The sequence below is a fragment of the Chroicocephalus ridibundus genome, unplaced genomic scaffold, assembly GCF_963924245.1.
Source record: "Chroicocephalus ridibundus unplaced genomic scaffold, bChrRid1.1 SCAFFOLD_734, whole genome shotgun sequence".
Taxonomy (NCBI): Eukaryota; Metazoa; Chordata; class Aves; order Charadriiformes; family Laridae; genus Chroicocephalus; species Chroicocephalus ridibundus.
This window is the reverse complement of record NW_026961828.1, coordinates 3,646-20,751: the sequence shown is the minus strand read 5'-3', so window position 1 is coordinate 20,751 and position 17,106 is coordinate 3,646. Positions and strand designations below refer to the sequence as shown.

Here is a 17,106-nt window from a genome sequence, read left to right as displayed (position 1 = left end):
GGGCGGGGCCTCCGGGACTGGGGGGCGGGGCTTGGGGGGGCGAGAACGAGGAAAGTGGGCGGAGCCTCCGGGAATGGGGGGGGGGGTGTGTGTCTGGAGCTTCTGGGGGGCGGGGCTTTAGGGGAGGGGGCGGGGCCCTCCGGGAACGGCGGGGGGGGGGGCGCCTTGGGACCTTGGGGGCGGGGCCAGGAAGGGGGCGTGGCTCGGTGGGGCGGGCGGGGCCTTGTTGTGGGCGGGGCTAAAGAGGGGGAATGAGGGAATGGAAATGGGGGCGGGGCTTGTGGGAGGGGCGTGGCCTCTGGGACTGGGGGCGGGGGCTTGGGGGGCGAGACCGAGGAAAGTGGGCGGAGCCTCCGGGAATGGGGGGGCGGGGGGGGTCTGGGAGGGGCGTGGCCTGCGGAGGGGGCGGAGCTTCTGGGGTTGGGGCTTTAGGGGCGGGCCAGGGAGAGGGGCGGAGCCTCCGGGCACTGGGGGGGGGGGTCTAGAGCTTCTGGGGGCGGGGCTTTATGGGAGGGGGCGTGGCCTCCGGGACTGGGGGGCGAGAACGAGGAAAGTGGGCGGAGCCTCGGGAATGGGGGGGGGGGGGGGTGTCTGGAGCTTCTGGGGGGCGGGGCTTTAGGGGAGGGGGCGGGGCCTCCAGGAACGGCGTGGGGGGGGGGACTTGGGACCTTGGGGGCGGGGCCAGGGAAGGGGGCGTGGCTCGATGGGGTGGGTGGGGCTTGTGTGGGCGGGGCTCAGGGGGGGCATGGGGAAGTGGAAATGGGGGCGGGGCTTGTGGGAGGTGCGTGGCCTCCGGGACTGGGGGCGGGGCTTGGGGGCGAGAATGAGGGAAGTGGGCGGAGCCTCCGGGAATGGGGGGGCGGGGGGGGTCTGGGAGGGGCGTGGCCCTGCGGAGGGGGCGGAGCTTCTGGGGTTGGGGCTTTAGGGGAGGGGGCGGGGGCCTCCGGGCCTGGGGGCGGGGCTTGGGGGGACGAGAACGAGGGAAGTGGGCGGAGCCTCCGGGAATGGGGGGGGGGGGGGTGTCTGGAGCTTCTGGGGGGCGGGGCTTTAGGGGAGGGGGCGGGGCCTCCGGGAACGGCGGAGGGGGGGACTTGGGACCTTGGGGGCGGGGCCAGGGAAGGGGGCGTGGCTCGGTGGGGTGGGCGGGGCTTGTGAGGGCGGGGTCAATGCCTTTGGGGGGTGGGGGGGGTTGCTTATTGAGGGGCGGGGCCCGCGCTGGGTGTGGCCGGGTGGGGGGGGCGAGGGGCGTGTCCGGGTGATTGACGGGTGTGGCCCCTCCCCTCCCCCCCCCCAGGTGGGGGCGGAGCCGGCGGCGGAGGACAAGAAGCGGGGGAGGGGCGAGCGGCTGAAGCGCTGCATCCGCACGGCCGCCGGCAGCAGCTGGGAGGACCCCAGTCTGCTGGAGTGGGACGCTGGTAGGGCGGGGGGGGGACACGGGGGGGGGACAAGGGGACACTGGGGGGACAAGGGGGGGACATGGGAAGGGGGGACAAGGGGACATTGAGGGACATGGAGGGGGCCATGGGGGGGGGACAAGGGGACACGGGGGACACGGGGGGGACAAGGGGACACTGGGGGACATTGCGGGGGGGGGAACATGGGGGAGGGGACATAAGAAGACTGGGGGACGTGGAGGGGGACATGAGGACAAGGGGACACTGGGGGACGTGGGGGGGGGGACATGGGGAGGGGGGACAAGGGGACACTGGGGGACATGGCGGGGGGGACATAAGAGCACTGGGGGACATGCGGGGGGGGTGGGACGTGGGGGAGGGGACATAACACTGGGGGACGTGGAGGGGGGGCATGGGGGGGACAAGGGGACATGGGGACACAGGGGGGACAAGGGGACACTGGGGGACATGGGGGGGACATGGGGGGGGCGACATGGGGGCAATAAGGGGACATGGGGGGACATGGGGGGGGACAAGGGGACACTGGGGGGACATGGGGGGGACATGGGGAGGGGGGAGAAGGGGACACTGGGGGACATAGCGGGGGGGACATGGTGGGAGAACAAGGGGACATGGGGGGGACCATTTTGGGGGACATGGAGGGGGGACAAGAGGACACGGGGACACGGGGGTGATATGGGGGGGACATGGGGGGGGACAAGGGGACACTGGGGGACATGGCGGGGGGGGGGACATGGGAGAGGGGACATAAGAAGACTGGGGGACATGGGGGGGGCGTGGGGGGGGACAAGGGGACACGGGGGGGACAAGGGGACACTGGGGGACATGGGGGGGGACATGGAGGGGGACATGGGGGGGGGACAAGGGGACCCTGGGGGACATGGGGGGACAAGGGGACCCTGGGGGACATGGCAGGGGGTCATGGGGGGGACATGGGGGGGACGACATGGGGGGGGACAAGGGGACACTGGGGGACATAGCGGGGGGAACATGGGTGGGAGGACAAGGGGACATGGGGGGGACCATTTTGGGGGACATGGAGGGGGGACAAGGGGACACTGGGGGACATGGGGGGGACATGGGGAGGGGGGGACAAGGGACATTGGGGGACGTGGGGGGGGGACATGGGGGGGACAAGGGCACACGGGGGGGACAAGGGGGACACTGAGGGACATGGCGGGGGGGTGGGACGTGGGGGAGGGGACATAACAAGACTGGGGGATGGGAGGGGGGGCATGGGGGGGGACAAGGGGACATTGGGGGGACATGGGGGGGACATGGGGAGGGGGGACAAGGACTGGGAGACATGGCGGGGGGTCATGATGGGGACAAGGGGACATTGGGGGACCTGGGGGGATGACATGGTGGGGACAAGGGGACACTGGGGGACATTCGGGGGGGGACATGGGGTCACTGGGGGATAGGGCAGGGGGACATGGGGGGGACATGGGGGACATTGGGGGACATGGCGGGGGGGGACGTGGGGGGGACATGGGGACAAGGGGAAACTGGGGGATGGGGGGGGACACATGGGGGGGACATTGGGGGGAGTGTTGGGGACATGGGGGGGGGGGACACTGGAGACAGGGCCATGGGGGGGGACATCGGGGGGGGGTGTGTGTTGGGGACATGGCGGGGGGGCAGGGGGACATGGAGTGAGGGGGGGGACATTGGGGACGTTTTGGGGGGGCACTGGAGACAGGGACATGGCGGGGGACATTGGGGACATGGGGGGGGGACATGGGGATGTAGGGGGGGGACAGGGGGATATTGGGGGACATGGGGACCTGGAGGGGGGGACATTGGGTGACGTGGGGGGGGTCATTGGGGGACATGGTGGGGACGGGGGGGGACATTGGGGATGTGGAGGGGGGGCAGGGGGACACTGGGGACATGGGGGACATTTTGGGGGGGGGGAGGGACATCGTGTGGACACGGGGATGGGCGGGGACGTGGCAGTGCCACCCCCTATATTGGGGACATCCAACTTGGGGGCCACCATCGAGGTCCCCCCCCCCAACGATGGGCCGGTGCCACCCCCATATTGGGGACATCCAACTTGGGGCCACCATCGAGGTCCCCATCGACCAGGGGATGGTGCCACCCCCCCCATGTTGGGGACGTCCAACTTGGGGCCACCATCGAGGTCACCCCCAACAATAAGCCGGTGCCACCCCCACGTTGGGGACGTCAAATTTGGGGCCACCATCGAGGTCCTCCCCCAACGATGGGCTGGTGCCACCCCCCATATTGGGGACATCCAACTTCGGGCCACCATTGACGTCCCCATTGACAAGGGGACGGCGCCACCCCCCACGTTGGGGACGTCCAACTTGGGGCCACCATCGAGGTCACCCCCAACAATGAGCCGGTGCCACCCCCACGTTGGGGACGTCAAATTTGGGGCCACCATCGAGGTCCCCCCCAACGATGAGCTGGTGCCACCCCCATGGGTGACCCAAGGTCCCCATCAACCAGGGGATGGTGCCACCCCCCACGTTGGGGACATCCAACTTGGGGCCACCATCAAGGTCCCCATCGACCAGGGGATGGCGCCACCCCCCATGTTGGGGACATCAAATTTGGGGCCACCATCGAGGTCCCCATCAACCAGGGGACGGTGCCACCCACGTTGGGGACGTCCAACCGGGGGGGGGGCCAACCCCCTTGGCTGGAGGGTGTCCCCGTGGTGTGTGTGTGTGTGTCCCCTGTCCCCCCCCCGGCCCGGCGTGATGCCACCGCGTCCCTTTGTCCCCAGACGACTTCCGTATCTTCTGCGGGGACCTGGGGAACGAGGTGAACGACGACATCTTGGGCCGGGCCTTCGGGCGTTACCCCTCGTTCCTCAAGGCCAAGGTCATCCGGGACAAACGGACGGGCAAGACCAAGGGCTACGGCTTCGTCTCCTTCAAGGACCCCAACGACTACGTGCGCGCCATGAGGGAGATGAACGGTAGGGGACGTCGGGGACGTTGGGGACGTCGGGGACATCGGGGTCATTGGGGACGTTGGGTTGATGGAGGGACTTGGGATGGTGGTGGCTTCGTGTCCTTCAAGAACCCCAAGGTCAACGTGTGTCCCATGAGGGAGATGAACGGTAGGGGACGTCGGGGACATTGGGGACATTGGGGACATCGGGGACGTCAGGGACATTGGGGACATTGGGGACATCAGGGAGACTGGGGACATGGGGGACGTTGGGTTGATGGAGGGACGTTGGGATGGTGGTGGCTTCGTGTCCTTCAAGAACCCCAAGGTCAACGTGTGTCCCGTGAGGGAGAGGGACGTTGGGGACATTGGGGACACTGGGGACATCAGGGACGTTGGAGACACTGGGGACATTGGGGACATCAGGGACACTGGGGACATGGGGGACATCAGGGACATCGGGGACGTTGGGTTGATGGAGGGACATGGGACGGTGGTGGCTTTGTGTCCTTCAAGAACCCCAAGGTCTATGTGTGTCCCGTGAGGGAGAGGGACAGTTGGGGACATCAGGGACCTTGGGGACATCAGGGACGTTGGAGACACTGGGGACGTTGGGGACATCGGGGACATCAGGGACGTTGGGTTGATGGAGGGACTTGGGATGGTGGCGGCTTCGTCTTCAGCAAGGACCCCAAGGTCAACGTGTGTCCCGTGAGAGAGGTGGACAGCAGGGGACCTTGGGGACGTTGGGGACATCAGGGATATTGGGGACATCAGGGACCTTGGGGACATCAGGGACATGGGGGACGTCGGGGACATCGGGGACATTGGGGACATCGGGGACACTGGGGTCATTGGGGACGTTGGGTTGATGGAGGAACGTTGGGGGGTGGCAGCTTCGTGTCCTTCAAGAACCCCAACGACTACGTGCACGCCATGAGGGAGATGAACGGTAGGGGACATCGGGGAAGTCGGGGACATTGGGGACATCGGGGACGTCGGGGACATTGGGGACATTGGGGACATCAGGGACACTGGGGACATTGGGGACGTTGGGTTGATGGAGGAACGTTGGGGGGGTGGTGGCTTCGTGTCCTTCAAGAACCCCAAGGTCAACGTGTGTCCCATGAGGGAGATGGACAGTAGGGGACATCGGGGACGTTGGAGACATTGGGGACATTGGGGACATCAGGGACACTGGGGACATTGGGGACGTTGGGTTGATGGAGGGACAGGGGACGGTGGTGGCTTCGTGTCCTTCAAGGACCCCAAGGTCAACGTGTGTCCCATGAGGGAGATGGACAGTAGGGGACATGGGGGACGTCGGGGACGTTGGGGACATTGGGGACATCAGGGAGACTGGGGACATGGGGGACGTTGGGTTGATGGAGGGACGTTGGGGGGTGGTGGCTTCGTGCCCTTCAAGAACCCCAAGGTCAACGTGTGTCCCGTGAGGGAGAGGGACATCGGGGACATTGGGGACACTGGGGACATCAGGGACGTTGGAGACACTGGGGACATTGGGGACATCAGGGACACTGGGGACATGGGGGACGTCAGGGACATCGGGGACATTGGGTTGATGGAGGGACACGGGATGGTGGTGGCTTCGTGTCCTTCAAGAACCTCAACGAGTTGTGCACCGTGAGGGAGACGGACATCGGGGACGTTGGGGACGTTGGGGACATCGGGGACATGGGGACATCAGGGACACTGGGGACATCGGGGACGTTGGGTTGATGGAGGGACTTGGGATGGTGGTGGCTTCGTCTTCACCAAGGACCCCAAGATCAACGTGTGTCCCGTGAGAGAGGTGGACAGTAGGGGACATTGGGGACGTTGGGGACATCAGGGATATTGGGGACATCAGGGACGTTGGGGACATCAGGGACATTGGGGACATTGAGGGCATGGGGGACGTTGGGTTGATGGAGGGACACGGGACGGTGGTGGCTTCGTGTCCTTCAAGAACCTCAACGAGTCGTGCACCGTGAGGGAGATGGACGTTGGGGACATCGGGGACGTTGGGGACATGGGGGACATTGGGTTGATGGAGGGACAGGGGACGGTGGTGGCTTCGTGTCCTTCAAGAACCCCAAGGTCAACGTGTGTCCCGTGAGGGAGAGGGACGTTGGGGACATTGGGGACACTGGGGACATCAGGGACGTTGGAGACACTGGGGACATTGGGGACATCAGGGACACTGGGGACATGGGGGACATCAGGGACATCGGGGACATTGGGTTGATGGAGGGACATGGGACGGTGGTGGCTTCGTGTCCTTCAAGAGCCCCAAGGTCTATGTGTGTCCCGTGAGGGAAATGGACAGTTGGGGACATCAGGGACCTTGGGGACATCAGGGACATTGGAGACACTGGGGACGTTGGGGACATCAGGGACACTGGGGACATCGGGGACGTTGGGTTGATGGAGGGACTTGGGATGGTGGCGGCTTCATCTTCACCAAGGACCCCAAGGTCTACGGGTGTCCCGTGAGAGAGGTGGACAGCAGGGGACCTTGGGGACGTTGGGGACATCAGGGATATTGGGGACATCAGGGACCTTGGGGACATCAGGGACATGGGGGACGTCGGGGACATCGGGGACATTGGGGACATCGGGGACACTGGGGTCATTGGGGACGTTGGGTTGATGGAGGAACGTTGGGGGGTGGCAGCTTCGTGTCCTTCAAGAACCCCAACGACTACGTGCACGCCATGAGGGAGATGAACGGTAGGGGACATCGGGGAAGTCGGGGACATTGGGGACATCGGGGACGTCGGGGACATTGGGGACATTGGGGACATCAGGGACACTGGGGACATTGGGGACGTTGGGTTGATGGAGGAACGTTGGGGGGGTGGTGGCTTCGTGTCCTTCAAGAACCCCAAGGTCAACGTGTGTCCCATGAGGGAGATGGACAGTAGGGGACATCGGGGACGTTGGAGACATTGGGGACATTGGGGACATCAGGGACACTGGGGACATTGGGGACGTTGGGTTGATGGAGGGACAGGGGACGGTGGTGGCTTCGTGTCCTTCAAGGACCCCAAGGTCAACGTGTGTCCCATGAGGGAGATGGACAGTAGGGGACATGGGGGACGTCGGGGACGTTGGGGACATTGGGGACATCAGGGAGACTGGGGACATGGGGGACGTTGGGTTGATGGAGGGACGTTGGGGGGTGGTGGCTTCGTGCCCTTCAAGAACCCCAAGGTCAACGTGTGTCCCGTGAGGGAGAGGGACATCGGGGACATTGGGGACACTGGGGACATCAGGGACGTTGGAGACACTGGGGACATTGGGGACATCAGGGACACTGGGGACATGGGGGACGTCAGGGACATCGGGGACATTGGGTTGATGGAGGGACACGGGATGGTGGTGGCTTCGTGTCCTTCAAGAACCTCAACGAGTTGTGCACCGTGAGGGAGACGGACATCGGGGACGTTGGGGACGTTGGGGACATCGGGGACATGGGGACATCAGGGACACTGGGGACATCGGGGACGTTGGGTTGATGGAGGGACTTGGGATGGTGGTGGCTTCGTCTTCACCAAGGACCCCAAGATCAACGTGTGTCCCGTGAGAGAGGTGGACAGTAGGGGACATTGGGGACGTTGGGGACATCAGGGATATTGGGGACATCAGGGACGTTGGGGACATCAGGGACATTGGGGACATTGAGGGCATGGGGGACGTTGGGTTGATGGAGGGACACGGGACGGTGGTGGCTTCGTGTCCTTCAAGAACCTCAACGAGTCGTGCACCGTGAGGGAGATGGACGTTGGGGACATCGGGGACGTTGGGGACATGGGGGACATTGGGTTGATGGAGGGACAGGGGACGGTGGTGGCTTCGTGTCCTTCAAGAACCCCAAGGTCAACGTGTGTCCCGTGAGGGAGAGGGACGTTGGGGACATTGGGGACACTGGGGACATCAGGGACGTTGGAGACACTGGGGACATTGGGGACATCAGGGACACTGGGGACATGGGGGACATCAGGGACATCGGGGACATTGGGTTGATGGAGGGACATGGGACGGTGGTGGCTTCGTGTCCTTCAAGAGCCCCAAGGTCTATGTGTGTCCCGTGAGGGAAATGGACAGTTGGGGACATCAGGGACCTTGGGGACATCAGGGACATTGGAGACACTGGGGACGTTGGGGACATCAGGGACACTGGGGACATCGGGGACGTTGGGTTGATGGAGGGACTTGGGATGGTGGTGGCTTTGTCTTCACCAAGGACCCCAAGGTCAACGTGTGTCCCGTGAGAGAGGTGGACAGTAGGGGACCTTGGGGACATCAGGGACCTTGGGGACATCAGGGACATTGGGGACGTCGGGGACATGGGGGACATTGGGTTGATGGAGGGACACGGGACGGTGGTGGCTTCGTGTGCTTCAAGAACCTCAACGAGTTGTGCACCGTGAGGGAGACGGACATTGGGGACATCGGGGACGTTGGGGACATCGGGGACCTTGGGGACATCGGGGACATTGGGTTGATGGAGGGACAGGGGACGGTGGTGGCTTCGTGTCCTTCAAGAGCCCCAAGGTCTATGTGTGTCCCGTGAGGGAAATGGACAGTTGGGGACATCAGGGACCTTGGGGACATCAGGGACATTGGAGACACTGGGGACGTTGGGGACATCAGGGACACTGGGGACATCGGGGACGTTGGGTTGATGGAGGGACTTGGGATGGTGGCGGCTTCATCTTCACCAAGGACCCCAAGGTCTACGGGTGTCCCGTGAGAGAGGTGGACAGTAGGGGACCTTGGGGACGTTGGGGACATCAGGGATATTGGGGACATCAGGGACCTTGGGGACATCAAGGACATGGGGGACATTGGGGTCATTGGGGACATTGGGTTGATGGAGGGACTTGGGATGGTGGTGGCTTCGTGTCCTTCAAGAACCTCAACGAGTTGTGCACCGTGAGGGAGATGGACGTTGGGGACATCGGGGACGTTGGGGACATTGGGGACATCAGGGAGCTTGGAGACATCAGGGGCCTTGGGGACGTCGGGGACGTTGGGGACATGGGGGACATTGGGTTGATGGAGGGACAGGGGATGGTGGTGGCTTCGTGTCCTTCAAGAGCCCCAAGGTCTATGTGTGTCCCGTGAGGGAAATGGACAGTTGGGGACATCAGGGACCTTGGGGACATCAGGGACGTTGGAGACACTGGGGACGTTGGGGACATCGGGGACACTGGGGACACGGGGGGGGGGGGGTGACACGGTGGCCCTGGGGGGTCACAGGGACCTTCAGTCTCCCCAGTGCCCTCCCAGTCTCCGTTCAAAGCCCACCCAGTCCCTCCCAGTCCATCCCAGTGCCTCCCAGTGCCTCTCCAACTCCTCCCAGTCGCTCCCAGTCCCTCCCAGTCCATCCCAACCCCTCCCAGTGCCCCTCCAGTGCCCTCCCAGTCTGTCCCAGTGCCCCTCCAACTCCTTCCAGTCTATCCCAGTGCCCTTCACTCCCTTCCCAGTCCCTCCCAGTCTATCTTAATCTCTCCCAGTCCCTCCCAGTGCCCCTCCAGTGCTCTCCCAGTCCCTCCCAAACCCCTCCCAGTGCCCTCCCAGTCTGTCCCAGTGCCCCTCCAACCCCTCCCAGTCCATCCCAGTGCCCTTCAATCCCTTCCCAACCCCTCCCAGTCCCTCCCAGTCCCTCCCAGTGCCCCTCCAACTCCTCCCAGTCCCCTCCCAGTCTATCCCAGTGCCCCTCCAGTGCCCTCCCAGTCTATCCCAGTCCCTCCCAGTCCCCCTCTAACCCCTCCCAGTCCCTCCCAGTGCCCTTCAATCCCTTCCCAACCCCTCCCAGTCCCTCCCAGTCCCTCCCAGTGCCCCTCCAACTCCTCCCAGTACCCTCCCAGTCCATCCCAGTGCCCCTCCAGTGCCCTCCCAGTCTATCCCAGTGCCTCCCAGTCTGTCCCAGTGCCCCTCCAACGCTTTCCAGTCTATCCCAGTGCCCCTCCAGTGCCCTCCCAGTCTATCCCAGTCCCTCCCAGTCCCCCTCCAACCCCTCCCAGTCCCTCCCAGTGCCCTTCACTCCCTTCCCAACCCCTCCCAGTCCCTCCCAGTCCCTCCCAGTGCCCTCCCAGTCTATCCCAGTCCCCCTCCAACCCCTCCCAGTCCCTTCCAGTGCCCTTCAATCCCTTCCCAACCCCTCCCAGTCCATCCCAGTCCCTCCCAGTGCCCCTCCAACTCCTCCCAGTCCCCTCCCAGTCTATCCCAGTGCCCCTCCAGTGCCCTCCCAGTCTATCCCAGTCCCTCCCAGTCTCTCCCAGTCCCTCCCAGTCTATCCCAGTGCCCCTCCAGTGCCCTCCCAGTCTATCCCAGTCCCTCCCAGTCTATCTTAATCTCTCCCAGTGCCCTCCCAGTCCCCCTCCAACCTCTCCCAGTCCCTCCCAGTGCCCTTCAATCCCTTCCCAACCCCTCCCACTCCCTCCCAGTGCCCTCCCAGTCTATCCCAGTCCCCCTCCAACCCCTCCCAGTCCCTTCCAGTGCCCTTCAATCCCTTCCCAACCCCTCCCAGTCCCTCCCAGTCCATCCCAGTCCCTCCCAGTGCCCCTCCAACTCCTCCCAGTCCCCTCCCAGTCCATCCCAGTGCCCCTCCAGTGCCCTCCCAGTCTATCCCAGTGCCTCCCAGTCTGTCCCAGTGCCCCTCCAACCCCTTCCAGTCCCTCCCAGTGCCCTTCAATCCCTTCCCAACCCCTCCCAGTCCCTCCCAGTCCATCCCAGTCCCTCCAACTCCTCCCAGTCCCCTCCCAGTCCATCCCAGTGCCCCTCCAGTGCCCTCCCAGTCTATCCCAGTGCCTCCCAGTCTGTCCCAGTGCCCTTCCAGTCCCTCCCAGTGCCCTTCAATCCCTTCCCAACCCCTCCCAGTCCCTCTCAGTCCATCCCAGTCCCTCCCAGTGCCCCTCCAACTCCTCCCAGTACCCTCCCAGTCCATCCCAGTGCCCCTCCAGTGCCCTCCCAGTCTATCCCAGTGCCTCCCAGTCTGTCCCAGTGCCCCTCCAACCCCTTCCAGTCTATCCCAGTCCCTCCCAGTCTGTCCCAGTCTATCCCAGTGCCCCTCCAGTGCCCTCCCAGTCTATCCCAGTCCCTCCCAGTCCCCATCTAGCCCCTCCCAGTGCCCTTCAATCCCTTCCCAACCCCTCCCAGTCCCCTCCAGTGCCCTCCCAGTCTATCCCAGTCCCTCCCAGTCCCCTCCCAGTCACTCCCAGTCTATCTTAATCTCTCCCAGTGCCCTCCCAGTCCCCCTCCAACCCCTCCCAGTCCCTCCCAGTGCCCTTCACTCCCTTCCCAACCCCTCCCAGTCCCCTCCCAGTCCCTCCCAGTCCCTCCCAGTGCCCTCCCAGTGCCACCAGTTCCCCCCCCAGGGAAGTACGTGGGCAGCCGCCCCATCAAGCTGCGCAAGAGCATGTGGAAGGACCGAAACCTGGAGGTGGTTCGACGGAAACAGCGGGAGAAGAAGAAACTGGGGCTGAGATAACGGCGGACTGGGAGGGACTGGGAGGGACTGGGACGGACTGGGATGGACTGGGAGAGACTGGGAGGGGACTGGGAGGGACTGGGAGGGGACTGGGAGGGGATGGAGGGGCACTGGGAGGGACTGGAAGGGGTTGGGAGGGCACTGGGGGGGCACTGGGATGGACTGGGAGGGACTGGGAGGGACTGGGAGGCACCGGGAGCCCCAGTAAAGGCTTTGTACGGCTTCGTTTACGGCTAATTAGCGTCTGTCTCGCTTAATCGGCGGGTAATTAGCGTCAGTCTCATTTAATCGGGGGCTAATTAGCGCCGGTCTCGCTTAATCGGGGGTTAATTAGCAACGGTCTCGCTTAATCGGGGGCTAATTAGCGCCGGTCTCCCTTAATCAGGGGCTAATTAGCACCGGTCTCCCTTAATCAGGGGCTAATTAGCGCCGGTCTCGCTTAATTGGCGGGTAATTAGCACCAGTCTCGTTTAATCGAGGGTTAATTAGCGCCAGTCTCGCTTGATCGGGGGCTAATTAGCGCCGGTCTCCCTTAATCGGGGGTTAATTAGCGTCGGTCTCGCTTCATCAGGAGCTAATTAGCACCAACGTTGCTTAATTGGGGGCTAATTAGCGTCGGTCTCGTGTAATCGGGGGCTAATTAGCGCCAATCTGGCTTGATTGGGGGGGAATTAGCACCGGTCTTGCTTAATTGGGGGCTGATTAATGCTGGTCTCGCTTAATTGGGGGCTAATTAGCATCGGTGTTGCTTAATTGGGGGCTAATTAGCACCAGTCTCCCTTAATCAGGGGTTAATTAGCACCAATGTTGCTTAATTGGGGGCTAATTAGTGTCAGTTTTGCTGGATTGGGGGCTAATTAGCACCGGCATCGCTTCATTTGGGGCTAATTAGCATCGGTCTTAATTAATTTGGAGCTAATTAGCGTCGGTGTCAGTTCATTGGGGGATAATTAGCACTGGTCTCGCTTCATGGGGGGATAATTACCATCGGTCTCGTTTAATTGGGGGCTAATTAGCACCAGTCTCAGTTGATTGGGGGCTAATTAGTACCAGTCTTGCTTGATTGGGGCTGATTAATGCCGGTCTTGCTTAATTGGGGACTAATTAGCGTCAGTCTCGCTTGATCAGGGGCTAATTAGCGTCGGTCTCGCTGGATTGGGGGCTAATTAGCGTCGGTGTTGCTTAAGCGGGGGCTAATTAGCGTCGGTCTCACTTAATTGGAGGATAATTAGCATCGGCCTCGCTTGATTGGGGGCTAATTAGCACCGGTATGGCTTGATCAGGGGCTAATTAACACCAACATTGCTTAATCGGGGGCTAATTAGCGTCGGTCTTGCTTAATTGGGGGCTAATTAGTGTCAGTCTTGCTTAATTGGGGGCTAATTAGCACTGGTCTCACTTGATTGGGGGCTAATTAGTGCCGGTATCGCTGGATTGGGGGCTAATTAACACCAGTCTTGTTTAATTGGGGACTAATTAACACCAATCTCGCTTAATCGGGGGCTAATTAGCGCCGGATCCGCTTAATTTGGGGCCTGTTTATTGTAGGCCCCGCTTTATTTCCAGGCCGTTTCTCCCAGGAGCCGCTTCGTTAGGGCTTAACGACCCTAAAACCCGCCTGATTTACATACATTAGCATAAGCCCCGCCCCCCCCGCCCCACCACACCCAATCCGCCGCCGGCGCTTGACGGCCTCGGCCAATCAGAGCAGCCGCCCCAGGCCTCAGGGGCGGGGCAAGGCCCGGCCGCTCCCTTCCTCCCCCTCCCCTGCCGGAAGGGGCGTGGCCCGGGCGGCGCGGCTCCAGCGCCGCAGCCAATGGGAGAAGGGGAGGGAACCTGGGGGCGGGGCCAGGCTCCACTGGGCCGGTTGCTCCCACCTGATTGGACGAGGAGCAAGAGAAGGCGGGGGGGGAGGAGGAGTCAGTGGGTGCAGCCTCCCGCTCTCCCCCCCCCCCCCCCAATATCCCATAATAAGCAACGGCGGCTCACCATTGGCTGACGAGGGCCTGGAGGCGGGGCCAAGCCTCGATGCGGCTGCGGCACTGGGCGGCCACCACTCGCAGGCGGGGGAGGAGGAGCTGGGCCTCGGCGCTCCCCCCCCCCCCCACCCGGGAGGCGGGGCCGGGCGGGGGAAGCTCCGCCCCCTCCGCCGCCGGCCACGCCCCCTCCGCCGCAGGCCACGCCCCCTCGCCCGCAGGCCACGCCCCCCGCAGCTCCTGCCGCAGGGAGGGCCGCCCGCCCCAGCAGCGCCCCCTGGGGGTCCTGGGGGGGGGGGGGGGGGGGGAGAAGGGGGGGAAAAAAGGGGTCAAAAGGGTCAAGCCCCGCCCCCCCCGCCCCCCCCCCCTTTCCCCCCTCCCCTTCCCCCACCCTTCAGACCCCCTCCCCCACCCCTGGGTGCTCCCCACCCCCCCCAATAGGTGACTTAAAGGCACCCCCCCATCCCCCCCCGCCCCCCCCCCCCACCCCCCCCCCCTTGGCCCCTCCCCCACCCAATAGACCCCACCCCTGGGCGTGTGTCCCCCCCCCCGCCCCCCCACCCCCCCCCACCTGGTAGAGCGGCAGCCCCAGGGCGCGACAGACAGGAATCAGGGGGTCCGGGGGGGGGCTGGGAGGGTGCAGAGGGGGGGGGAAGGGGGGGGGGGGGTCAGAAGAGGAGACCCAGATTTCCGGGACCCCCCCTCCCCCCCGCCCTTGGGGGGCACCCAAGGGACCCCACAACCCCCCCCCCCCCCCCCCATAGAGGACCCAGGTGTCTCAGACACCCCCTCCCCCCCCCCCCCCAATAGGAATATCTGGGCCCCCCCCAACCCCCCCCCCACAACCCCCCCCCCCCCGAAGCATCTGGGGACCCCCAACACCCCCCCACCTTAGGACCACCCATAGGACCCCCCCCCAGGAGGACCCAGGCTACCAGGATCCCCCCCTCCCCCCGCCATCAGGGACCCCCCCCCCAAGGTGTCCCTCCCCCCCCCCCCCCCCCCAGAGGGGACCCACCTCTCTGGGACCCCCCCCAACCCCCTTGGGGGGCACCCATGGGACACCCCCCCCTCCCCCCCCCAACCCCAGAGGGGCCCCAGAGCTCCGACTCACCGCGGGGGGGGCTCTCCCAGTCCTCCCAGTCTGCCCAGTTGCCCCAGGGCCCGCTGCAGCCCCTCCCCCTCCCTTGCCAGCGCCAGGGGGGCGGGGCCAAGCCCGGCCAGAGCCGCCTCCCGCACCTGGGGGGGGGGAATGGGCGGGGTTACGGGGGGGAAATGGGCGGGGCCAAGCCCCCAAACCCCGCCCCCAACCCGGGGGAGCCCCCCCCGTCTTACAATTGGCAGCGCTAAGCCCCGCCTCCCCCCTTTGAGTGACAGCTCTAAGCCCCGCCCCTGGCTCTGAGCCCCCTCCCCCCGGGCCCAGCCCCCCCGTGATTGACAACCCAGGCCCCGCCTCCCGAGCTCTGATTGGCAGCCAGAGGCTCCGCCCCTGAGCACCCGCTCACCCCCCCCGGGCTGTTGATTGACAGCCCTGGCCCCGCCCCCCCCAGCCCCACCCGCGGCTCTGATTGGCCGCCCTGGCCTCGCCCCCTCAGCGCCCGCCCCCTGCCTCCAATTGGCAGCCGCAAGCCCCGCCCCTGAGCACCCCTCACCCCCCCCCCCGGACTCTTGATTGACAGCCCTGACTCCACCCCTCCCACCTTACTCCCAGCTCTGATTGGCCGCACTGGCCCCGCCCCCTCAGCCCCCGCCTCCGATTGGCAGCCGCAAGCCCCGCCCCTGAGCACCCGCTCACGCCCCCCCCCCCCCGGGCTCTTGATTGACAGCCCTGGCCCCGCCCCTCCGCCAGCCTCCCAGGTGCCGATTGGCAGCTCAGGCCCCGCCCCCCCGCTCTGATTGGCGGCCCGAAGCCCCGCCCCGTCTCCCCCCCCCCCCTCCAGAGCTCACCCGGGCCTGCAGGGGCCGCAGTCGGCTTTTAGTGGCCCCGGTGGCCACGGCCAGAGCCCGGAGACGGCGCCGGGAACGGAGCTGGGGGGGGGGGTGGAGGTAAAAGGGGGGGGGGGGTGTCAGGGACCCCCCTACGCCCCCCCCCACCGCGGGACCCCCCCCCCCAAATTCCCCAGAACCCCCCAAAATGCGCCCCCCCCCCCGCCCCGAACCCCCTCAGACACCCCCCCCCAAACCTCCCTTTGGCCCCCCCCCAAATGCCCCCCCCCCAACCCCCCAAAATCTCCTCAGAACCCCCCAAAATGCCCCCCCCAACCCCCTCAGACCCCCCCCAAACCTCCCTTTGGCCCCCCCAACCCCCAAATCCTCTCAGAACCCCCCCACGAGCCCCTCAAAATGCGGACCCCCCCCCCCCGAACCCCCTCAGAACCCCCCCCCCCAGCACTCCCTTCGGCCCCCCCCCCCCCCAAATACCCCCCCCAACCCCCAAATCCCCTCAGACCCCCCCCCAAATTCCCCCATAGACCCCCCTTTGGCCCCCCCCCCAGACCCCTTAAATCCCCCCTTTAGCCCCCCCCACAACCGACTCAGGCCCCCCCCCCCCCCCCCCCAGGACCCGCAAATGCCCCCTTGGACACACCCCCCCCCACCCCCCCCCCAAAAAAATCCCCCCCAAACCCACCGTGCGCAGCCTCCTCTGGCGCAGGCGCTGCCGCAGCTCCCCCGGGGGGGGGGCCGGGGGGGGCCCCAAGCCCCTGAAGCTCCTGAACCCCCCGGCTCAGCGCCCCCCGGGCCCCCCCCAGCCCCGCCACCAGCAGCGCCAACCTGGGGGGGGGTGGGGGGGGGCCAAAATGGCCCAGAACTCAAGTTTGGGGGGGGCCGCGAGGGGGTTTAGGGGTCCCAGAGCCCATTTTGGGGGGGTGGGGGGGGCCCTGGGGGGGCTTTGGGGGTCCCAGAACCCATTTTGGGGGGGTTGGGGGGGGCTTGAGGGAGGTTTGGGGGTCCCAGAGTCTATCTGGGGGGGTGGGGGGGGCCCTGGGGGGGCTTGGGGGTCCCAGAGCTCCTTTGGGGGGGGGTTGGGGGGGCCCTGGGGGGGCTTTGGGGGTCCCTGGGGGGGTTTGGGGGGGGGCTCGGTGGGGGCTTGGGGGGGTCCAGGGGTCCCAGACCCATTTTGGGGGGGTGGGGGGGGCCCTGGGGGTCCCAGAACCTGTTTGGGGGGGGTTGGGGGGGGCTTGGGGGTCCCAGAGTCTATTTGAGGGGGTTGGGGGGGCCCTGGGGGGGGCTTGGGGGTCCCAGAGCTCCTTTGCGGGGGGGTTGGGGGGGGCCTGGGGGGGTTTGG

General features: G+C 65.6%; 1 protein-coding gene across 1 annotated transcript; it reads left to right on the top strand.

The window, feature by feature from the left end:
- Nucleotides 1-1,201: 1,201 nt before the first annotated feature.
- RBM42 (RNA binding motif protein 42) lies at nt 1,202-11,889 on the top strand (the record flags this gene model as incomplete). Its single annotated transcript, XM_063322407.1, has 3 exons — nt 1,202-1,415; nt 4,174-4,368; nt 11,732-11,889. Coding segments are annotated over 3 exons (522 nt in total), but the record flags the coding sequence as incomplete, so codon positions are not given.
- Nucleotides 11,890-17,106: the final 5,217 nt, after the last annotated feature.